This window comes from Calonectris borealis, chromosome 1, assembly GCF_964195595.1.
Source record: "Calonectris borealis chromosome 1, bCalBor7.hap1.2, whole genome shotgun sequence".
Classification (NCBI taxonomy): domain Eukaryota; kingdom Metazoa; phylum Chordata; class Aves; order Procellariiformes; family Procellariidae; genus Calonectris; species Calonectris borealis.
The window spans coordinates 82,264,664-82,285,669 of record NC_134312.1 but is presented as its reverse complement, the minus strand read 5'-3'; the positions used below and the strand labels follow the sequence as shown (position 1 = coordinate 82,285,669).

Below are 21,006 nucleotides of genomic sequence, written 5' to 3'. Positions count from 1 at the left end.
AAGAATTCTGCCATCGTCACCATCAACAGTTTTCAGAGCGCACTTGTAATTGCAATGAAAACTCCTATTCACACCTCTTGGAAATATTGGTTTAGGCTGTTCAGCGGTGGATGAGTGAAACAAGTGTGCACGAATGCACATTCCCCACCAGTTCTCAGCCTGTTACAGACAATAATAAACTTTGCTCCAGGAAATGAAAATTCCAGAATCTCTATACAAATCTGTAGATTCAGGATATAAATCTGTCCCTGACTATACTGCTTGGTCCTCAGCAGTCTTCAGCCACTGCCAGACATAAACCAGTGTTTTACAAGATACAGGAGAAAGAAAAAGGAGAAGAGCAGCAGCATTCAACTCCTGCCAGACACTCTTTATGAGCAGACTACGGAGAAAGTGAAACAAAAGACCTGATAACACTTACTTTCACGAGGTACAAGAGGTGCACCCAGACCACTGTAAATACAAAAATTACTCAGGCCTTGTCTGTAATCCAAAAGGCAGTGGAAAGACTCAGGGTTAAACACAGAAGGTATCAAAGGAAATGCACCTCCTACAACACAATGTCCTTTCCTCACAAGGACATAGCGAGAGCCTGACATACATTTTAGCCACTCATACCATATATCCCACACATTTAGGTGGTTAAAGCTCATTTGGGAACCACCGTTCCTAGGGACTGCAGCCGTTCGTTTACGTACCAGAGTAAACAATCTCTTCACTTGAGTCCTCTGCTACTGCTGCTGCCGACTGATTTCAGAGACATATTTTACCCGTTTCCTAGGCTGACAGTCCCAGGTAAGGCAGAAGCCAAGACTATGAAGCCAAGATCGTTTGCTCTACTAAACTACTCCTGCTAACACTGCAGCATGATACTCCCACAGTAAGATTTGAGGAATGCAAGAGAAAAGCCACAGTTATGAAACATCCTATCAGATTAAACTGCAACACATCCTAACAGGATGCAGATGTAAATGCAAGGCATACCCACGTAAACCGTCCTGTTCCTGTTAACCGAAAAAGACAGTAGAGAGCTTAACCCCTTTTGAAATAACTGAGCCACCTCAGCAATAAACTGTTGGGTCAGAGCCAGAGATGATGACCAAGTATCTCAAGAAAGTGGTACCCACCAAGTATTTAAGTTATCAACTGATTTGTAAAAAATTTTTAACAATACAATTCTCCAACATTCAAACCCATCTACAATTCAAACAGGATGCTAAACTGATTAATAACTGATAGAGATTTGGTTACACTGCTGGCATTTATAATTACAGTTTTGCTGCCATTTATTGTTATAGTTTTATATTGAAAATTAAAAAAAAAAAAAGTAATTCAAGTCTAGTAAACACCATGGACTTCCCATGACACTTCTTGCACTATCTGGAGTCCCTAAAATAAGGTGTAGTTGCTGGAGTTCCTCCCCCTGTTTTGCATATGTCTTATTCTTCCTGGGCTCTCTTCCCACGTATTCCAGGATACCAGCCATAGCTTCTGACTCTTGCATGATCTGGAATTTCCACCTACCCATGGGAGTCTGGCGCGTGTATCAGCTCTTTTCTGTCTGTGAGCTCCTCAAGATTAGAATTCATTAAGAAGAATAAAGTCAGGAGATTTGCAAAAAACACAGACCAGAACCTTTTATTGATTGAAATTTCCCTGCTTCTTTCCTCAGCAGGAAAATAATCATGGCAACAAGAAAAAAAATACAACCCAAAAAAAGAAACAAAAAAGTGCTTCTGTTGCAAATATTATTATTCTCGTCTCTCTTTTTGTCTCTTCTTATTTGGCAGAGTTTAAAATGGTAATGTTTCCTCTTCCTTTGCTTTTTTTCTCAGAATGCAGCATCAATCATTAGTTACTTCTTTAATATCTGAAGAAAAAGCAAACAGATTCATAAGAAAATGTGATCTCAAATAACACAGATAACTTGAATTTTTTCAAACATTTTATATTTCAAAATTAGACACATGCCCAAACAATATTTAATAAGGCATAGGACACCTTTCAACAAATCTAGAGTAAGGCAATTTTGTTTCCAAAATAAAGGTCTGAAAATGGAAATCCAAACGGAAAGCTCTCCCTTCCCCTTTCCCTTCCCCTCTTCTTGCTCAAGAAGTTCTGCCTTGAAGAGAGGTGTATATGCTTCTGGAAATCTCAGAAATAATCAGTCCTGTGTAGCCATTCAGCTCACAACAGACAATGTCTGACAGGACAGAACTTTGCCATCTATTTTACTGACCTGTAAGTCCCCATTTCTAAAAATAGATGAATCTAAGAACTAGATGTAGGATAATGGGACCTGTCCTGGACAGCAACCCAGGAAAAAAAAAGTTCCATTCCCATTCATGCCAGAGTTTTGGTCCTGCATTCAGAGGAGCTACTGCTGTCCTGGAACTCTTTCCTCATCTCCCCCCCCTTCTCAAAAAAAAAATCAGCTGGCCTTTCAGTTACCAACAATAGTCTCTCCTTTCCTGTTGCTACTCTCTACTTCCTCTCTTTCAGCAAGCGATGTCAACTCTGGCTCTGTTTGGTGGTTCTGGTATGAACTCTGGTCTGGTGGTGTGACTCCCTTTTGTTTTCCAGTATGTGGCAGGGATCCCAGTGTTGTTCCGTTGGGCACATGAAGAAAATATGGAGAGGAGGGCAGGCAAGGTGGCTGAGTGTAGGAAATCTGCTCTGTGAAGTATTGTCCTCCTGCTGTGCTAGAAAATGGCATTCGTGAGCGCAACTGATTCGAGAATGGAGCTCCCTGCATGTAGAAATCATTCCAGGGGACAGCTTGATAGGCAGTGATGCCTGCTGAGGAAAAAGCAAGCAAGAAAGAAAGGACAGAATAATGAAAATAAGGAAAGGAGGATTAAAATCATGTATATGCAAAAATGTTGTGCTTAAGAGAGCATGCTCAGTGCAAATACAGTATTACAGTTATGCCTTAATGGTTACTGCAGTAGAGCAGACATCACACACATATTAAGGTTAACTTTGTTGTTTACATTGCAATGCATTTATCCAGAACATAGTTATTAGGAACAAAAACTTAAGAAGTTCATAGCACTGTTATAAGCTAAAAAACATGATGTCACTTCAGCACAGATCCTGAGTGTATGTAATAATATCAGAGACACCCTCCCCCAATGTTTTTTCCTCCACTCCTATTTTCCAAGTTAGCTCTGCAAAGCAGAAGCTGGATGCTTAATCTTCACTTACATTTATTAAAGCTGCAATCCAGGAAGGAAGAATGTTTTTTAATTAATATCTATAATTCAATTAAACTGCTCACTTGCTTACATGCTGAAGTAAGAATTATGGGTGTGTCTACACTGACAGATTGGTTCCCTCCTATTGCACTTCTGGAAGCCCAGGCCCTGGTTGTCCACACTGTGTAACAGCCATAGGATCCCTTCCTTGAACAAAAGTATGGAATAAGAGACCATCAACTCTGCCTCTGTTCCTTCAACAACCCTCCAACTTTATCCGTCCTAACATGGTTTGCACTTTTACACACCCCTTTGTGCTCGCACGACATGCCCCAAGGCATGCAACACACACTTCTGGCATCATGGCATAAAAACATTAATTTGCTGGGACACAGCCCTCCCATTACTTCTGGGAGTAATGAAAAACCACAGAAAATAATAATTATGCCTCACAACCAGAGAGGAGAACCAGGCCAAGTGTGCTAGATAGCATGGGTGCTGCCAACCTGTTCTGGAGAACGTTAGGCATGAACAGCGTGAACATGAGCCAGCTTGCACCCATCAGCCTGTGAGTCAGACTTCTCTCCCTGACAAGGTCCACAAAACCGGTACAAAACCAGGAGCAGCATCTGTGGTCTGAAAACTCTATTCTCTTATGTGATAAGAACAGAGATGTATTTTTTAGACTGTGAGCTTAATTCAACAAACCTGACAGTTCAAAGAAATAAACTGCAATAGTTTATCTTTTGGTTGTAATTGGGCTCGAACAACTTCAAAATACAAATGCCTGACACAAAACAAGGAGACTGACAGTGCCATTTTTACCTAGTTACTTTTTAGAAAATTATGCTGAAGTGCTTTAATCTAAGTGGTGTTAAAAATTCATGTCAGAGGAAGAAAAATAAAGAAGCTATATCCATACTCTGTTGGCCCCTGTCTCTAACTCTCTTCTTTTGCACTGCCCTAAGATACACAACATTCTTTCAAAATGGTTTCTGCAGAAGCCCAGCAGAGTTAGAAGCCTGTTTTTCTTGCTGTCTCCAACTACTCCATGTGCTGTGACACCTTTTTCACTTTACACCCTTGACCCCCACCCACATACACCGAAGGCATGTTAGTTTGCACAACAGTACACTCCTGAAAAAGTAAAGTTAGCTCTCCATCCCAGACAAAACCATTGCGCTACCTGACATATTCACATGGTAGCACTCTCTCTGAAATGCAGCCTATTCACATGGTAACACTCTCTCTGAAATGCAGCCTCCCTGAAATGCAGTAACTTTTGATTCAAATTAATGGGTCACTCAGCACTTTAAAAAGCAGCACACAAGGAAATTAAAAAAAAAAGATAGGCAGCATATATATATTTGTGCATGTATATGCACATTCCTTCTTTCTGTCACAGTTATCAGTAAAACCACTGCACATCCTGAATGTTTCAGGCTATTGTTTAGTTACTCCAGAGGAGCGGGATGTCAAAAGATTTCAGAAATTTACCCGAGTTTCCACTTGGCTGCTGTAACAAGAGCTGTCCCCCCATGTGGTTTTGTACGTAGCCTTGTGTGGCTCCTGCTGCCCCATAGGTTACGACTCCACTGTTACCAGGTATGGCGAGGAAAGCTGTATGGGACTCAGTGAGTGGTGTAGGAGTGAGGCGGACGCTGGAGAGGTGACCGGGCAGATGGTGGAACTGGGAGAGCTGGTGCTGCTGGGGATGTTGGGGCAGCTGGTAAACTCCACCCTGGCTGCTGTACTGACAGTACGTGGTCTCTAGGTTGCTTGCTGACTCCAGCTGCTCAGGGTAGTTGCAGGAAACTGGTGAACTCAAACTGCAGAGAGCAAGGAGAGAGGCAATTCAGAGATTAAAGTAGGGTCAACAGCTACAGCAACCTGTATAATAAGCAATTGTTGTATCTTGCCCTCGACAGCTGCTCCAACCCTGATCTGACTCCAACCCTTCCTCCCAAATGCCAGGGACAAGAGCAACAGAAACCACTGGAGCCAAGTGCTTTCACAGTAGGTTTCTTTAACAATGCGCACTAGCGGGGATTACCTTTCCTTCAGTTCTTCCCACTCTCCAAAGCACACGCCAAAGCACATCCACCCGCTCTCAAGGATTCCTTTTCACTGTGCTTCTGAACCCCACTTTCACTGGACAGGCATGCAATTCTGAAAGCACTCTGATTAAAAGCATCACTTTTCTGATAGCAGGTGCCCTATCTTACTACACACATTATACGCTTTTTCATACTCCATTTAAAGGACATTCTCACTCCCACATCTAACGTCTCATTTATGCTCCCACCTATTTCCTTGTCCCATGTCCCACCTTCACTCTCCCAAGCCTTCTCCCAGGGTTCACTTTTTTCATCTCCCTCAAAGACAATCTCATCTGTTCCTACCCTTGATTCTGGATGCTGTAAGTGAAGGCCTCACTGGAGCCATTTTCCTCACTGGACAAGCTGCATTCACTGTTGGGGGTGTCCAGCATCGAAGGAACAATATGACTGTGGGGGTTGAAGGACAGACCGAGAGGTAGGCTGGCCCTGCGGATGGGAGGAGGGCTGGGAAGACTAGGGAAACACTCCGTTCTGCTGGAACTGAAGTCGAGCTGTGGTAACCCCTTTGGCTGAACTGCTTCACAAGATGCCACCATTCCTGCCACTGAAGAGACTGTGAATAAAAAGAGAGACTGTCATAGTATGCTGTCACACTGAAAATTAAAAGGAGCAAGCAGAGGGAATGACAAGAGCGGCAGAACAAAAAAGCAAGATGCCGGTGAAAGAGCGGAGGTTAACTGATGGGAATAAAAGTAAACAAGTACCAGCATTGCTGCTGGGAAGCAAAAGGGAGTAGTAGCAAGCTCTCTGCAACAGAGGATGATGTTTATTGGTTAAATAAAATTACCTTCATGATTTCAGTCTCTGCATACTGGATTTATTCAGCTCTCCAGAAAGCAGCCAAATGAAGCAAAGCACTTCCTGGAAAAAAGCCAGGAACAATCCCCCAGCCATCTTCCATCTCTACTGTCCTCTGGGAAGCGTGCTGCACAGATTACCCTTTTGAAAAATTTAACTGTGGTTTGAAAGAAACAAAAACGTGCCTTTAGAGATCCACTGACTAGGACATTTTTTAACCAAATTTTCACTCCTGGTTTGGTCTCTGATGAGTCATGCCAAAAAAAAAAAAAAAATGCAGAGATGTCAGCTGAAGGGTCTGGGGAAAAAGAAGCTGGGAGATGGAAAAGGAAACCAACACCATTTGGTTGCTAGAATCTTGTCTGGTGACCTGCCTCCTCAGTCACTGCTGGAAAAGGAGAGAGGAACAGTTTCCTACAGAACAGCCTCTGTGGAAAGAGGACAATATAGGAAATGAAAAAGTCAGAATCATGTATGCTGGTGATCCAGAGTAACAAGTATACACAGAAGTTCAAGAAGCTTGCACATGGTGCAGGGGAACAAGATTCTCTTTTATTATGCCAAATAGCAAATGATTTCTCTCTTGAGAAGTGTAACCACTATGTGTGCATGACACAATTTGAAATGATTTTTCAAGTCTAGCTAGGCTGAACCAGCACAAGGATGATGCAAATATGAGAACGTATCACTGACACTTCAGGTAAAGTTGGTCTACTCCCACACGTTGTAAAGCATTCGGGAAAAGCTAGTAACATGGATAGTTTACAGCTGTACTTCACAGGCATACAGAGTAACATCAAATGCACTCCACCAGGTGTGAATCAAAGGCCTTAAACATAAAACCTAAACATAAAGCTGCCACAGCAGGCATGAGCTACCTACAGAGAATTTTGGTATGCATGCCCAGAGAGCTGATAAGGAGATTCCATTTCAACACCTTGCAGCACCACTTCTCAGATTCCCCAGTGTGCTGTGCAATTGTGCCTATCTTATTGCATCTTCCCACATTCATTTTTTTTCAGCCTCTGCAACTACGGAAAGAGGGAGTCCTGACGTTTCAATGAAAACTTGAATAGCCCTGATTTTGGGCTCTTTAGAAAACCAGAACAAAATCTAGGATGGCATCTCTAAAGCATTCACATGTGCAAGCAATTCGCAGTGGTTTATTTTTTCTATTTGAACATACTACTTCTACATGTCAGGCAGCATCTATGATGTACCTGTCACATTCCTGTTTTTTGACACAGCACAGATCTAGTTCCACACAACAAAGCACTAGTCAAGACAACATCGCAAGTCAAAATGGCTTAGCCAGAAATGAAGCTGAACATCTATTCTGATTTTTTAAAACCTTCACTTGCACTGGTTCTCCTAACCATTCTTTCCCAGAATGTAGCAGTTCACACAAACATTATGAAACAGCAGCCATGTGGGGCACAACTTACCTGAAAAACAGTCTATAGCCTGATAAAGCTTCAGTTCAATAATGACAGTAGGATTAGCGATTGTGTAGCTGGCCATAGTCTTGCTCAGGATGAATACAAGCGATGTTAACAACATAGCCCAGGAAATGACTTCTAAACCCACTTTCACACCTACTAAGAATTAAGTTCTGTTTTTTGAAATATTTGCAACGCTCAGTGCGGATAATCTTTGTGGATCATGGCAATAGGACCCACAGGCAACGAGATTGTGAAAACAGCACACTTGGCCTCCAAAGACCTGGTTCAGCCTTTTCTAAAGTTTCCTCTACTTCTCAGTCCTTCCAAAGAAAGACACTGAATTTGTATCTTCTGAATAAAGCCTCAAATGCAGTAAGAATAAACAATTCCAAAAGAAGTAACATATGCTAAATCTGATACTATATTTACAGAAGATTCCAGCATCTTGTTCAGTGATGAATTCTGATCACTGGCTTGAGATAATACTTATATTTTACAGTTCTGTTGCTCTTCCTGACATTGATGTAGAGATAGATATCCTCAGAAGGCTTTCCAGTGAACATGGCAATGTAACAGTAGGAATTTTTGTTTATCACTTCCATTATTTCTGAGTTTTCAGTCCATGAGACAACCCTCATTGGAGAGCAATTTAATAATTTGCAGCTTCAGATCTCTGAACCAGTCCTGGCGCTACACTTGTCTTAACTCAAGAATGGCTACTCTAAGTCTTCAGCTACACAGCTGTCTTCCCCCTACTATAGCTGCTTCCTCCACATCCTAGCAGAGTTAAGAGAGCCATTCTTTGAAGCAAATAGCTTCCAATGAATGGGATAGAGTCTTAAATTAACAAAAATGGATGTGTCTATTTCTGTCGGGATGATTGTGATTTCAGTCTTTCACCAGTCTTGAAGGAGACTGAGGCCTATTCTAGAGAGGTGTCCATGAACTTACACCAGGGCATGGTTTCAACTGTGAAAACGTGGTTTTCAAATGTTCTAGGAAGCTGCTTTCACTGTTGTTAACAGACCAGATCATGTGCACAAGATTTGGTACCTGCATGACACCTATCTGCATTGGAGCCCTTCCCCTTGACATCAGCCATACGTAACTTTCTTAGTCAAGCACTTATTACGTTGACTCCAAAAGGCCTTGGCATGAGATGCCTGCAATGATTCAGGCAGTAACTATGCAGCTGCTTGCAGACTGGGAGGCCGGAGACCATGATTATAACTGTTTAACAAGCCCAGTGTTGGGCACAATGCAGCTGATGTTGTTTACAGGCTGAGCAACCACTCTAACCTCAAATGGTCTGCTTGCTAGAGCTGCTTTCTCGAGCATCAAATCAAGAGTTCAGCAAAAGGCTCTATTACTATGAGTCTGTATGTCATACACTATCCAATCCAGTTTCTTTTAATGAAACATGCCTGTGTAATCGCAGCATTTACTGGAACATTAAGGGCCATCACAAAGCTTTTCACAGATACATCCTCTTGAAATGATGAGGAAACACATCTCTCTTGTAAATGACATTTTGAAAGTAGACAAAATATTCATCAAACTTAGGAGCAACAGAATTCTTCATTTAATGGACTGAAGATCAGTAAACCAACTTCAGTCTCTGACTACATTGCTTTAAGAAGTGTGTCAGTCTGATCCTCTTCTGGATTTTCAGTAGGCCAGAACCTACCACTTGTTTAAAAGGTATGACTCTTGCTTGCTGTGTCAGCTACACATCATCAGCTTTAAAAGCCAGAATTTGTTCAAAAGCCAGAATCCTGTAAGTGAAATCATTAGAGCTTGTCATTTATTTACCATTCTTTGACAGATCATGTCCAATTTCATCCAATTGCTCCCAAGACTTCCATTACAATCCCATCTCTGCCACTGAATAATCACCTTCCTATTTGCATAAGAGATACCAGCATAGGCTGGGCTCCTGACATGCGTCCTCAGCAAGATAGCCACATGAAACAAAATATTTCCTGCAAAAACACCAGTGGTGCAGAAAAATCTCCCACAAACCAGAGGCGTAGAAGGTAACTTTTCTTTCTAAGGGTCTTTCTTTCTAAAGAAAACATAAGCCAATGTTTTAAGTCAATGAATCACATATATATATACACGTAAGAAATCTCAGACAAACAAGAAAAACTTCAAATAACTGCAAATGTCAAAAAACAATCCATTAATTTAAATCAAGCTATCTGTCTAGCAAAAGTAGCAAGAAAACAATTCTAAGATCAAAGCAAGACCAAGATTGAATTTTTGAAGCACAAAAGGCTCTTATGGCAAGTAGTGTGGCTCATATCAAAATCAGAAGCCACAACTGCCAGCAAGGTAGAGTATATCTCAAATACAACTTGTTGGCATTTTTAATCAGCTGGTTTGGAGAACTGTACAAAACAGTGGGACATTAAAAAAAAAAACAACCCACAAATCAACAGTCAGAACTACTGGCTACAGCAAGTAAAAACAATGGCAAAGGCTGCACTGAACACTCTCCAAAGGTATCAGGTAACAGATCGTACTGTGCTCATGCACTTAAGTCATTTGCTTGTCCCGCTGAAAGTAGTTAAGCACATTGCTACCAAGGAAAACACCTGAATAGCCACTCCATTAGGCCACAATCTCTGGGTACAACTGCACCATTGCGCACAGGTCACATTATTTTGCTGAAACCTGCCATGAGCTGTTTCCATGAGGGCCACTTTTACTAAGCAATTGTTTTTCCCTTGTAAATTGATGACCTTTTTATTCATTTGTTCCCGCTTTTATTTTACTTCTGTTACTTTGGATTTTATGCTATCCAAGTTTTATCCCCTTCCTTTTCTGAGATATTCTAATAAAGAAAACAGGTGGACCTGGATGGCCCTATTTATTGACAAGTGTTTTTTCTGAACAAGGAGGCTGAATGAATTCGAAAGTCACACTGTCTTTCATTTGTCTTCTGTTTCATCTTCCGCTTTCATTCTTAAAGAGAAAAGTCTGCCTACGCAATGCTAGATAACAAAAAAAGCAAGTCTCATTCCCCATGGTGGTGTTATCCCACATCTAGTAAGGCAAAACTGTGACTGAAGCTTTTCCTTCGATTGTGCCATGCAGACCTCTCTTCTACGAGGACTCTCTACACCTGGTAACAGCCTTTTCCCTCAGAGGGAGCACGAACTTAGGTCTCCACCCTGCCCAGGCACCAATTTTCCCATGACTTGTAGGAATGTAATTTTTTAAGACTTCCACCTTCCATCAAATTTTATTAGAGTTAAACAAATTTGGACGGCAGGGTGGGTTTCAAAAACAAAAAGAGTGTGTGGCTCATTACACACACCATATTCCTCCCTTCCCTCAGGAAATCAGGTTAAAAACCAATCCTCAAACATCACAGTTTGTGTGCATTAGCAAAGCATGCCTTTTTTCTGCAAAGATTTAGAAAAGGTACTTTTTTTCCAAACAGATCTGTATCTGGAAAGTATTTATCAGCCTTAGATGACACAAATAGATTTCATTACTTCTTGCCCAGCATGATTTAAAGAAAACAAGGGGAAGCTTGTTCACTCACATAGATGTATGAAGTACATTCTCATCTTCACATGTCCTTAACACTGAAGATACAGGGGATTCAGACAAGCAAAGGAAGCATGTGTTTCATAAAAGCTAGATGCATACACAGTAAATGCAATAGGTGGCAGTCAGCACCAAGTTCAAAGAATTCAAGGGGTAAAAACCCAGCTATCTTTATCACTCATTTTCTCACATACCCAGTCCACTCTCAGGGACATTCACTTGCCCTTTTTCTTCCTTATACATTGTACAAAGAATTCAGATGGGACATTTCTTTCCTATCAGAAAGATTGCTTGCGTTTTCCACATAGAGAATTGCATCCCAGTGTGCAGATTCCCCAGAAAGAAATCGTTCAATACAGGCAGATGACAAGATCACATCCCTGAATGAAACTTTATTTCTCTAACAAATATATTCTCTCTTGTCTAAATAGCATGTCTGCAGATGTACTTTAGGAACCAGGAGAATTCTGAATACAAGCGTAAAAATATGAGGATGTTTAGTTTGTTTCTTTTAAATGAGTCATTTTGCAAAATCTTGGTCTTTATAATTAAATACAGGACTTAACAGACAGCACCACTTCATCATTCTGGGAAGCAGTGAATTACTCAAACATATTCTCACTTTGACCGTATTCACTCTGCAGCAAGTGGAAAACTGGAACTGAATTACAGCCATATTGGTTAAACAGCTCATAGAATTGACTAAAGTAGCCCTTGCCTTGAGACTATGACAGGCAAATTTAAATGACAGAAGTGCTAAATCACAGTATCAAGAAAGTATCTCAATTAAGTACTTTTAGCATACACATCTATTTATTAGTATTCTAAGCTTATTGATACAATCTTATGGTTGCTTTCTACAGTACCAAAATACTTTTAAGGTATCAGCACTATTAAAAATACATTAAAGCCTCTGGGTCATTATTAGAAAATGACTTGCACAGAGCTGCCCTTAATATACTGATAACCCTGTATATTAGAATACAATAAGGGGGCAGAAATTATGGCATGAAATTCAAAAGAATGAATTACACTGGGAAGTAGGAAAATAGACACAACAGTACCACATGTCAGTATATCTATTGCTAGGGATAACCACTTCCTTAGGGACAGGTAAGTCCTCATCACTTTGGAAATATTTTCAAGTCGTGCCAACTTGGAAACATAAACATATATAGGAAATGCTTTAGGGAACATTCTTGACTCTAGAGAATGCTCTGATACTCCACACATGAATACACAATTGAACAAATCCTCTCTTTTTGGTTGCCATCAATCTTTAAAGTCTAAATGCAGTTCAGGTAGAAAACTGGTCCAACAGCACACCCCACTGACTTTCAACAAGACTGCAACAGCAATTAAATTAAGCTGTATGCTTAAGAACTCAACTAGTCTCACTCCCTCAAGGTCTTACACTGGCTGGAGAAGTCAAGGAACCTCCTTTGGAGATACAAAGATATGGAGTACCTGAGGGAGGCTCTACAACCCCAACAGTTTACACAATTCACTTTCCTCACTCGACTACAGGTTGTAGCCAGAACGTTACAATCTAAATCAGAATATGGGATGCATGTATCTGCCATGAAGAGCGCAATAACCAGAATACTACTTTCATCATCATTCAGAGAAGCAGTACTAGTGTCCAACAGCTATTATGGAAGAATGCCCTGATCACGTACCCTTACGAAGTCATATTCAGAATTCCTTGCTGGCTTGTGGTAGGACATGAATAAGGACTGCAAATTTGGCTCTAGCGTTAGCATGGAGGCACCACTGTGCTGGTACATAGCGGGTAGATACTCAATTAGCAAAGAGGTATTAAACCTGGTGTCACTTTTTGGACTGATGGCATAGGTAGGGCTCTCACATGACCTTCCCTAAAGTGTTTGGGAACCTACCAGCACCACCAGCTAATGCTGCACCTATGCAAAATACTTGTGCTGACAGAGGTCTCACCTGAGGAGGAGGCAAGTGGTGCAGGATGTCCACCGAGCAGGCTGGAGTAGTTCCCAGCTGTAGTGTCTGCACCCAGCACGGCAGACTGGTCATGAGCAATGTCAGGCAATGGAGGCATGGGCAGAAGAGGTGCCCTGGAGGTATACATAAAGGGTATAAGCACGGACCAGACAAGACATTATGACGAAGTATACACTCTTCTAACTACCCTACAACGGGCAAATCCTAGATCACTAGCAGGTGGAAAGGGAAAGCACTGGCTGACTTATAAGTGCAAGGAGAAACAGTGCAAGGGACGCTGTATCAACAGTATGTGGGGAAGCAGCCCCAGGTCACTAGTGGGGAAAGGACAGGCAGCAGGGACAGTGCAATAAACTCAGTCAGGTGGTCTCCAATCTTTCACGTCATTTTTCTCATCATTCTGTTTTCTTCACAGGAAGACTCTTGCTCCAAATTGCCATAAATACCTCCCTGTGGAGACTAATTTCTTCACTCACTAACTCTTGAAAGACCATCTATCCTCTCACATACTCCCTTCCCCTGCTCCCCAATAAATGTCCCCTGCTCACCTATGAAAGATGCTAGCTTGTATTTCTTCAAAGAAGCCCATGACTTTGTAAGACTGATCTAAGCAAGCAGCGTTTCCATTGCCAAGTGAAAATCCATGGAAATGGAAAGTGACGGTGGGAGAAGGACTGGGACAAAAGAATTCCCAAGTGCACACAAAGCGTCTGGCCAATGCATTCACAGAAACTCAAAATGAAAGGGTGATTCCACAGACCTTTCTATCTCATCCCTTGCTTTCTACATGACTTCAGCCTGAGCGATTTCAACAGTTTTATTTCAAAACAGTGCTACAGGTTAATCAAAAGTGCTTTTAAGAAGGTCCACTACAATTTGCCCAGAAATCTGACAGGCTACCAAGGCCCAACTCAATGGTCAGCTCTCCATGGCTTAAATGTAAAGGGGAGATGGCAAAGGAAAATATTTAATTCATTAGGTATCTATTGTGGAGAAATGAGAAAACAGAGTAAGTCCCTCACCCATAACCATCTGACCCAAAGGGGACTGACAGAGCTGATGATGTTGGATATTTTTTGTTGCCTTTCACACTCAACTTCTCCGACTTCCGCCACTTTGCCCTGCGATTCTGAAACCAGACCTGATAAATGGAAAGAAAGGATGCATTCAGAGAGGAAACCATCTACACATGGGGACACAGGCAATGAATCAGCAATATCTGCCTCCACACACCACTAGGTGAGGCCAGAAACCTTTCTTCCAGAGAAAGGAACCTCAAGAAACCTTTCTTCCAGAGAATCTGCAAGATTCAATGCAAACAGAAAGAGAAGAATAACAGCAGAAAGATACCCCCAAACACCAGTTTCCTTTGTTGCCCATGATCTTCAAGATAAAAGAAATTAAATCCAATCTCCTTAGCCTCTTTTACCTACCCATTACATATCTCATCTTAGGAAACGGGAAGAGATGGAGTACGCAACCGCAGACTCCACTACCATTTTGGGTGGGGTAGTTGGTTGTGCAGTGTCCATCCCTGTGAGCTCTCTTCCTTTTCTTGTCACCAGTGGCAGGTGCAGTCTCTATCCTGTTATTCATGAGCTCCTCTTTCCTTCCTACTCAAGCTCCTCCCTGCCCCAGTCCCTCTCTGTCAATTTTCTGCACAGAACCCACAGTCAGCACTGCTACCCACACAGGCGTTACCATGATACGCTGTGGCGTTACACCAACCACAGCTGCGATCTCCCTCCTCTTCTCATTGTCAGGGTAGTGGTCTTCCTGGAACATCTTCTCCAACTCTTCTAGTTGCTCTAGAAATGATGCATTATTCAAAGAGAGAGAGATGGGGAGTATGTGATAAGAAAACAAAACAAAAAAAACCCCAAAGAAACAAGATAGGGGAAAAAATAAAACAGAACATTTTTTACTATTCTTAGAAATACATGAACAACGTAAAGTGTTTTTTTTTTTAAAGTAGAGCAGAAAAATAAACAAAAATCTTCTTCCACAGTAAAGCAAAGAGCATCGCTAGCAATGCTTCAAACATAAGGCACTTGGCAACTTTATTTGAAGAAGTCTTCACACATCTAATAGTGTAGAATGCATTGCAATACCAGTTAGAGCAGTTCAGCACCTCCATGCTGTGCCTTCAGTATCGTGAAGGAAACATTACCACCATTGGCACTACAAGTGTCATTGTCTGCCAGTGGGTTCCCCGGTATCTACCTGCGCTATAGAAGGTGCGTGACTTCTTCCTGACCGGTGGTAGAATTTCCGGATTCTCAAGTAACTCTTTTTTTCCCTTAGTCCCATCATGGCTACTTCTGGATTCCAGAACTGAAGACAACTTGTAGGATTGCTGAGCTGCAGCGTTGGCTGAAGCGCATTTGGATGATCGGCGAGTAGCTGGCCCGCACACATCCTGCCTGGTCTCCAGGGACCTGCAGAGGTCTCCAGGGATTCCACTAGATGCTTTCTCAGCACACATTCCACTTCTGTCGTTACTTTTTTTCTTCTTTGCCTCCTTTTCAATCCCATCAGAGTAATAGCTCTCACATTGTTCATGTGACCCTGACTGACCCGTGGGCTCCTGTGCAAATTCAACCACAGAAAGCGGGGGCACAGCCTTCACGTCACTGAGGAAATTTGACAGCTGCCCACACACTGAGGCAAGGTTGAGCTGGCCGTCAAGGGCTGCTGAATCTTGGGAAGTTGACCCAGTTGCCTGCAGGGTGCAATATCTTCCATCCTCCTCCGCTTTCTTTAAAGGGCTGATCCTATCTTCTATTCCCAAAGTATCCTCAGCTTCTTCCTTTATAGCTGTGCCTTGGAATGCAGATAGCACACTGCTCCCTGTATCATGCCCACCAACAGCATCGGCATCTACCGCAAAGAGCTCAGTATTCAGTGATGCGTCCTCCTCCTCGTCCTTGCACTCTACAAGGAAAAAATGAAAAACAACACCCCGCATGCACGTTGTCTAAGCCAGATGTGCCTGGGTGGCCTGAGAAAAAAGGTGTGCCTGGATAGGAAGTTTCAGTTATGGGAGGAGGAAAACACCACACAATGAAACCCAACAGTGAAAAGAACTAGAGAGTTCAAAATAAAGACTGTCACCAGGACAGAGTGCTGCTAGGAAAGCAACAGCAAAGAATGTGATATGGAGACAACATATTCACAGTCAATATGGAGACGACATATTCACATTCAAACATCTGAGATGAGAAAAGCCTCATTTTGAGAGTGAAGATGCCTGCAAAAACAACCAACTGTAAACTACAATAAGAATTAATTCCGGACACAGAGAATAAAGGGAAGGTTGTGTATTACAGACACAGTAGTGAGAAAACAGCACTGCGGATAACAAAGGTCTTTGGAATACAGAACAGAACAAAAATCAATGACTTATCGAGACACTAAGTGTCACCTTATTAAAATGAGCAAAAGAAAAATACAAGCAAAATTCTGGTCTACTGTGTCAGCAGTGATTATCTGACAAATTACATAACTTTTTGATTTATAGAGGTTTCTGTCTCTATCATACTCAAGCTGACCAAGCAAAAAAATAATTAATTGTACAAACTTCTAATAACTGCCTTAAATTAGTTTTCTGCAGTTTCAGCCCCAACACTTATGAATAACAGACTTACAAGATAGGTAATGAAATAGCTGGCTGAGGACAAAAATAGGTGAAGAAGTCTGACCAAGTTTAACAAAAAGCACAAACTGCATTACAATAAGAGAGACTGAATAGTAGAAGACAGGTCAGAAAGAACACAGCAAGAGAAATAATTAAAATAAGCAACAGAATAATAAAGAAGCATTATACTTTCCCAGCTGGCATATACATTTCCAAACGAAGAAAACCCGCTGATTGTCTCAGAATGTGCGAGTCTGTGTGATTTCTGCTACTTTTAAAAAAAAAAAGTGACTATTTCTTAAGAATAGAAAGTAGAATAATAAAACCAAAACCATATATCTGCCTCTGTCTGGAAAGAGGAAAGTTTGAGCAGACTGTTGGCAGCATTTCAGTTGTATGTGCCTACAGAGAAATGTGGTTGTTTAATTTGGGGGGAAAAGATCTAAAATAATTTCATTTCATTCTATCCTACTTTTGATATATATTAGTGCAATGCCAAAATAAAGGACTTGCTTTCTGCCTCAATGTTTTTTTCTTAAGCAATTGTAGTCAAGAAGGATCCCCACACCACCAGTCAGATGGGAGAATCTTCATAGAAGTATGATGGGACGCCAGGCTGCTTCTAAGACCTTCTAATTTGCTTTTTACAGGATTAAGAGAACTGAATTAGTTGCAAAGGAAACAGACAGAAGCAGGAAACTATGCAACTATAATAATTTGATCTTGTTAAGCAGCAACAGTTTCCACTGCTGTTAAATGAGATGAAATATCCTGATGAGGAGGGTCAAGAACTGAGTGAGGCAGAAGCAGGCTATGTTCTATATAATTCCTTTTTCCACCATCCTCCCTCGCCGCCTCTGAGCTCGTCTTGCTCATTATGTGAAAATGCTAATATTTTCACATGCCATCCATTCTGTCACTCACCCTCTGCCTCAAATCAGGAATAGCATTTTCAGCTTAGTGCTTTGATTTGAGAAGGCTTTTTACTTATTTTTATGCAAACACTAGTATGTGCTTACATCACAAAATACATTTCAAAGTCTTGTGTGTGTACGTTGTATCTGCAGCAGAGAAAGAGATTGATACCTGGGAGTTTATATCATCTACAGGAATATTCCTCCAAGAGAAAGTAAATTGCTGTCTCTATTTCTAAAACATATAGCAAAAGCCTATAACAACTTGGGATTGCCAAAGAAAAGACCTGAAATGAAAATAAAGTTTGGAGAGAAAGATAGGCCTGCATGGTTACAAATAGGGAGTTATCAAACCACACCTTTCTCCCATCATTCATATGACAGGAGTCCAGACTGAACATCACTTTGTCCCAGTTTTACATAAACATAACCTTAAGTAGAAGGGATTTTAACTGATTGGGAACATCATACATGTAGAGTCTGGAACACCTGACCTGCTGATGGTGCATGAGCAGGAACCAAAGGCCTCTTTTTCTTCTCACAACCACTTCCTTAGATGTTTCTTGGAACAAAGTAACCACTTGCACGGTGGCAGCAAGATTTTTAACGTGGTTTGGAGCATTTGATACAAAGCAACCTGAACACACACACAGGGAGAAACATCGACTCTGCAGGTCCACCCACGCAAGCTCAGACAAGGAGGAAAATTGGACAGCGGGTGAAGGCGTTAAGTGCCAGCAGCCCAGAAACCCAGAGGCAGCAGGAACCCTCAGTGTGACACGAAGGGAAGACCGCCTGCCCCCAGTCCTCACACCCGCTTGCCAGGCGCTTTTACAAGCCAGGTGAAACGAGGGCCACGCAGGCACCGGGCCGAGCAGCAGCCCATTGCCTCAAATGCCCCAAGGCACTCCGGGCAAAATGGCGGCTTCCCCCGAGGGCCAAGGTAACGCGGGGCCGCCTGCCCACGGCGACGAGGGGAGGCAGGGGCTAATGGCTGCCGGCCCTCCCCGCCACAGCCCGCACGGCGGGCCCGCCGCACAGATATCAGCCTAGAGGAGACGACAGGGTCGTTATCCTCCACCGGGGCTGCTCATTAGGCTCATTGCCGGGTGCCTCCCCCCCGGTCATTAATGAGAGCCGGCGCCCCAGCCCCGTAGCCCGGCCCTTACCCAGCCCTTCGGGCGCCCGCTCCTCCTCCGCGCCCGCCCCGTCCATGCCGGCTCGGCGGCGGCGCGTCCGGCCCGGCCCGGTTAATGCCCCGCCCGGCGGCCAGCCCCGCGTGGACTGCGGCCGCCGGCCCCGGCCGCCTCATCAAGGCCACCTGGGCCGCCAGCGACCCTCGGGGGAGAGCGGGGCCAAGGCTACCTGACCAACCTACCTCAGCCGCCCGGGCAGGCGGGGAGGGGCAGAGGCGGGCTCCCCCAGCAGCTGCAGCAGGAGCGGGGGCGCCGGCGCCCAGCCGCACCCGCAGGTAACGGGGCCGCAGCCCCGGGAGCCCCACCGCCGCGGCGGAGGTGGCGGCTGGGGCGGGCCCGCTGCTTGTTGCGGCGGCTGGGGGCTCGGGCCGCCCGCCTTCCTTCTGCCCCCTCAGGCGTCCCGGCCGGGGGGAGCTATCTTCCGCGGGCCGCTGTGCGGGAAGGCGCCTGTCCTCCCTCGCAGCCTGGCTGTGGGGGGCCAGAGAGCCGGTCTGCGAGGGGGGAGAAGCCTGCCCCCCGCACGTAGGGTACAGAAAAGTTTCTGGCACATCTGAGGACGCCTGAAAGGCCGTGCTTCGTGAGCTCCTGTGGGGAGCGGGCTTAAATACCACTAATAGCATGCCTTGGAAACCCAGATGTTACAAAATTGGATCATGTAATATGAATGAGATGAACCTCATTATCTTTTCTTGTGGGCTGGCAGGAAGGCATTCATTTTTTCATGTGCTCTGGCTGCAGTTGTTTAGCTTTAGCTTTAGTTGTTTAGTGCTTCTGATTCTCCATAAACTAGTGGTTGCAAGAAATAAATGGCACTTCTTGACTTTCAGGCGCTGTAATTTTGCATTCTTTCAATACTTACCAATTCTTAGAACAAACAAGGCTCCTAACAGAGTGGTACCAGGCAGTTAGTGATCTCACACTACTGCAAGTGGTGTCATCTGCCCAGGTAACATTTAAACCAGCTTCGTGCGCTTGCAGGTGTCTACACGAGATGAAGGGCAGGAGTGAACCAAGCCTGGCTTTTCTGACTTCCTTCTCACATGCAGTTGATGGAGAGACCTGTGCTGCAAATTAGGTTGCGGTGATTCCAGAAACCAAGCCCTTTGGTCTTGCGTCCTTGCTTTCCTAACCACCAAGTGAAGTGCAGCCGGCTGTAAGCACAACTTGCGTGTCTGCAAACAGCAAAGACAGTGCTTGCTTGAAGAATGTGATTTGCTTAATTGTGTTCTGCTGCACCAAGACAGAACATCCTTCATCCTCATCTTGGTTATTGGCTCAGTGTCTCATTGCTGGCAGGGCACCATTCTCCTACTGTGCACTTCCCCATACGCCCTGTCTTTGTTTCAAGGTTCGCTCTAGCATCTAAGGTCCTGCTTCTGCAGGTGCTTTCACCTGAGAGTAGTTTCATTATGTTAAATGAGTGTAACCTGAAACATGTGCCAGCATTTTGGAGACAGCATAATTAATCTAACAGTGCACCTGGTTCAGCCACCAAATGCAAGACATGCTGGCTGGAATGTTATTGCGGCTAAAATGGCATTTAATTTGTTGGCAGCATTCAGCTGACAAAATACAACTCTGATCTTAGAGGGGATGGGACCTCTTCAGTATTAGGTAAAAGCGGAAGGATAAAAATCACTAACTGCTTTAGAGGTTCCTGAGCAAGGTTGTGTTTATTTACTGAACTCTGGTCCCAATGTCAGCTTTTTCTAGTATTGTGAAATGGAATAAGAACTGCGGAGAATGGTTTCATTTATTTTCCTTTAGGAGGGACCAACATAGGTCTCCAGAGCTGTAAGCTTTTTTTTTTAGAGCCACGTATATATTTTATACTTTTTTATGTGAAAAAATGACAGGAGTCATAACATTTGATTTTCAGACATAAACCATGAATTTCTCAGATTCTCAACAAAACTTTAAAAATGTAGTTCATGCTTGTATGTCATTGCTGTTCTTAACACAAAAAGAAATGAGTGTAACTGCCCTCTAAGAGTTGTCTTTAATTTTTTTTTCAGTATAGAAATACTGAATTTCTTCTGTCCAGATATGCTATGTAGCAGTCTCCACAGGTTCCTGTGTAAGACGATGGTTTCTTCGTGCTTCAATTTACAGCCAGCTGTTTAAGTTACACTGGCATCTCTCATACAGTGTTCCTATTCTGTGGACC

At 43.1% G+C, this 21,006-nt stretch overlaps 1 protein-coding gene across 1 annotated transcript; it reads right to left on the bottom strand.

Moving 5' to 3' along the window:
* Positions 1-1,618: 1,618 nt before the first annotated feature.
* Positions 1,619-18,858, bottom strand: NOBOX (NOBOX oogenesis homeobox). The gene is made up of 9 exons (XM_075150597.1): positions 18,813-18,858; positions 15,316-16,026; positions 14,794-14,900; positions 14,115-14,233; positions 13,072-13,205; positions 5,600-5,870; positions 4,695-5,026; positions 2,452-2,799; positions 1,619-1,870 (listed from the first exon to the last, which is right to left on the bottom strand). The coding sequence occupies exons 1-9, from the start codon at positions 18,856-18,858 to the stop codon at positions 1,845-1,847; spliced, it is 2,094 nt and encodes a 697-aa protein (XP_075006698.1). The 3' UTR covers positions 1,619-1,844.
* Positions 18,859-21,006: the final 2,148 nt, after the last annotated feature.

Coding starts and splice junctions, on each gene's coding strand:
- NOBOX (XM_075150597.1), bottom strand. CDS start 18,858: ATGGACGGGGCGGGCGCGGAGGAGGAGCGGGCGCCCGAAGGGCTGG. Junction 16,027..18,812: donor GCGGGCGCCCGAAGGGCTGG/GTAAGGGCCGGG, acceptor TTTTCCTTGTAG/AGTGCAAGGACGAGGAGGAG. Junction 5,027..5,599: donor TACAGCATCCAGAATCAAGG/GTAGGAACAGAT, acceptor TGCTCTCTGCAG/TTTGAGTTCACCAGTTTCCT.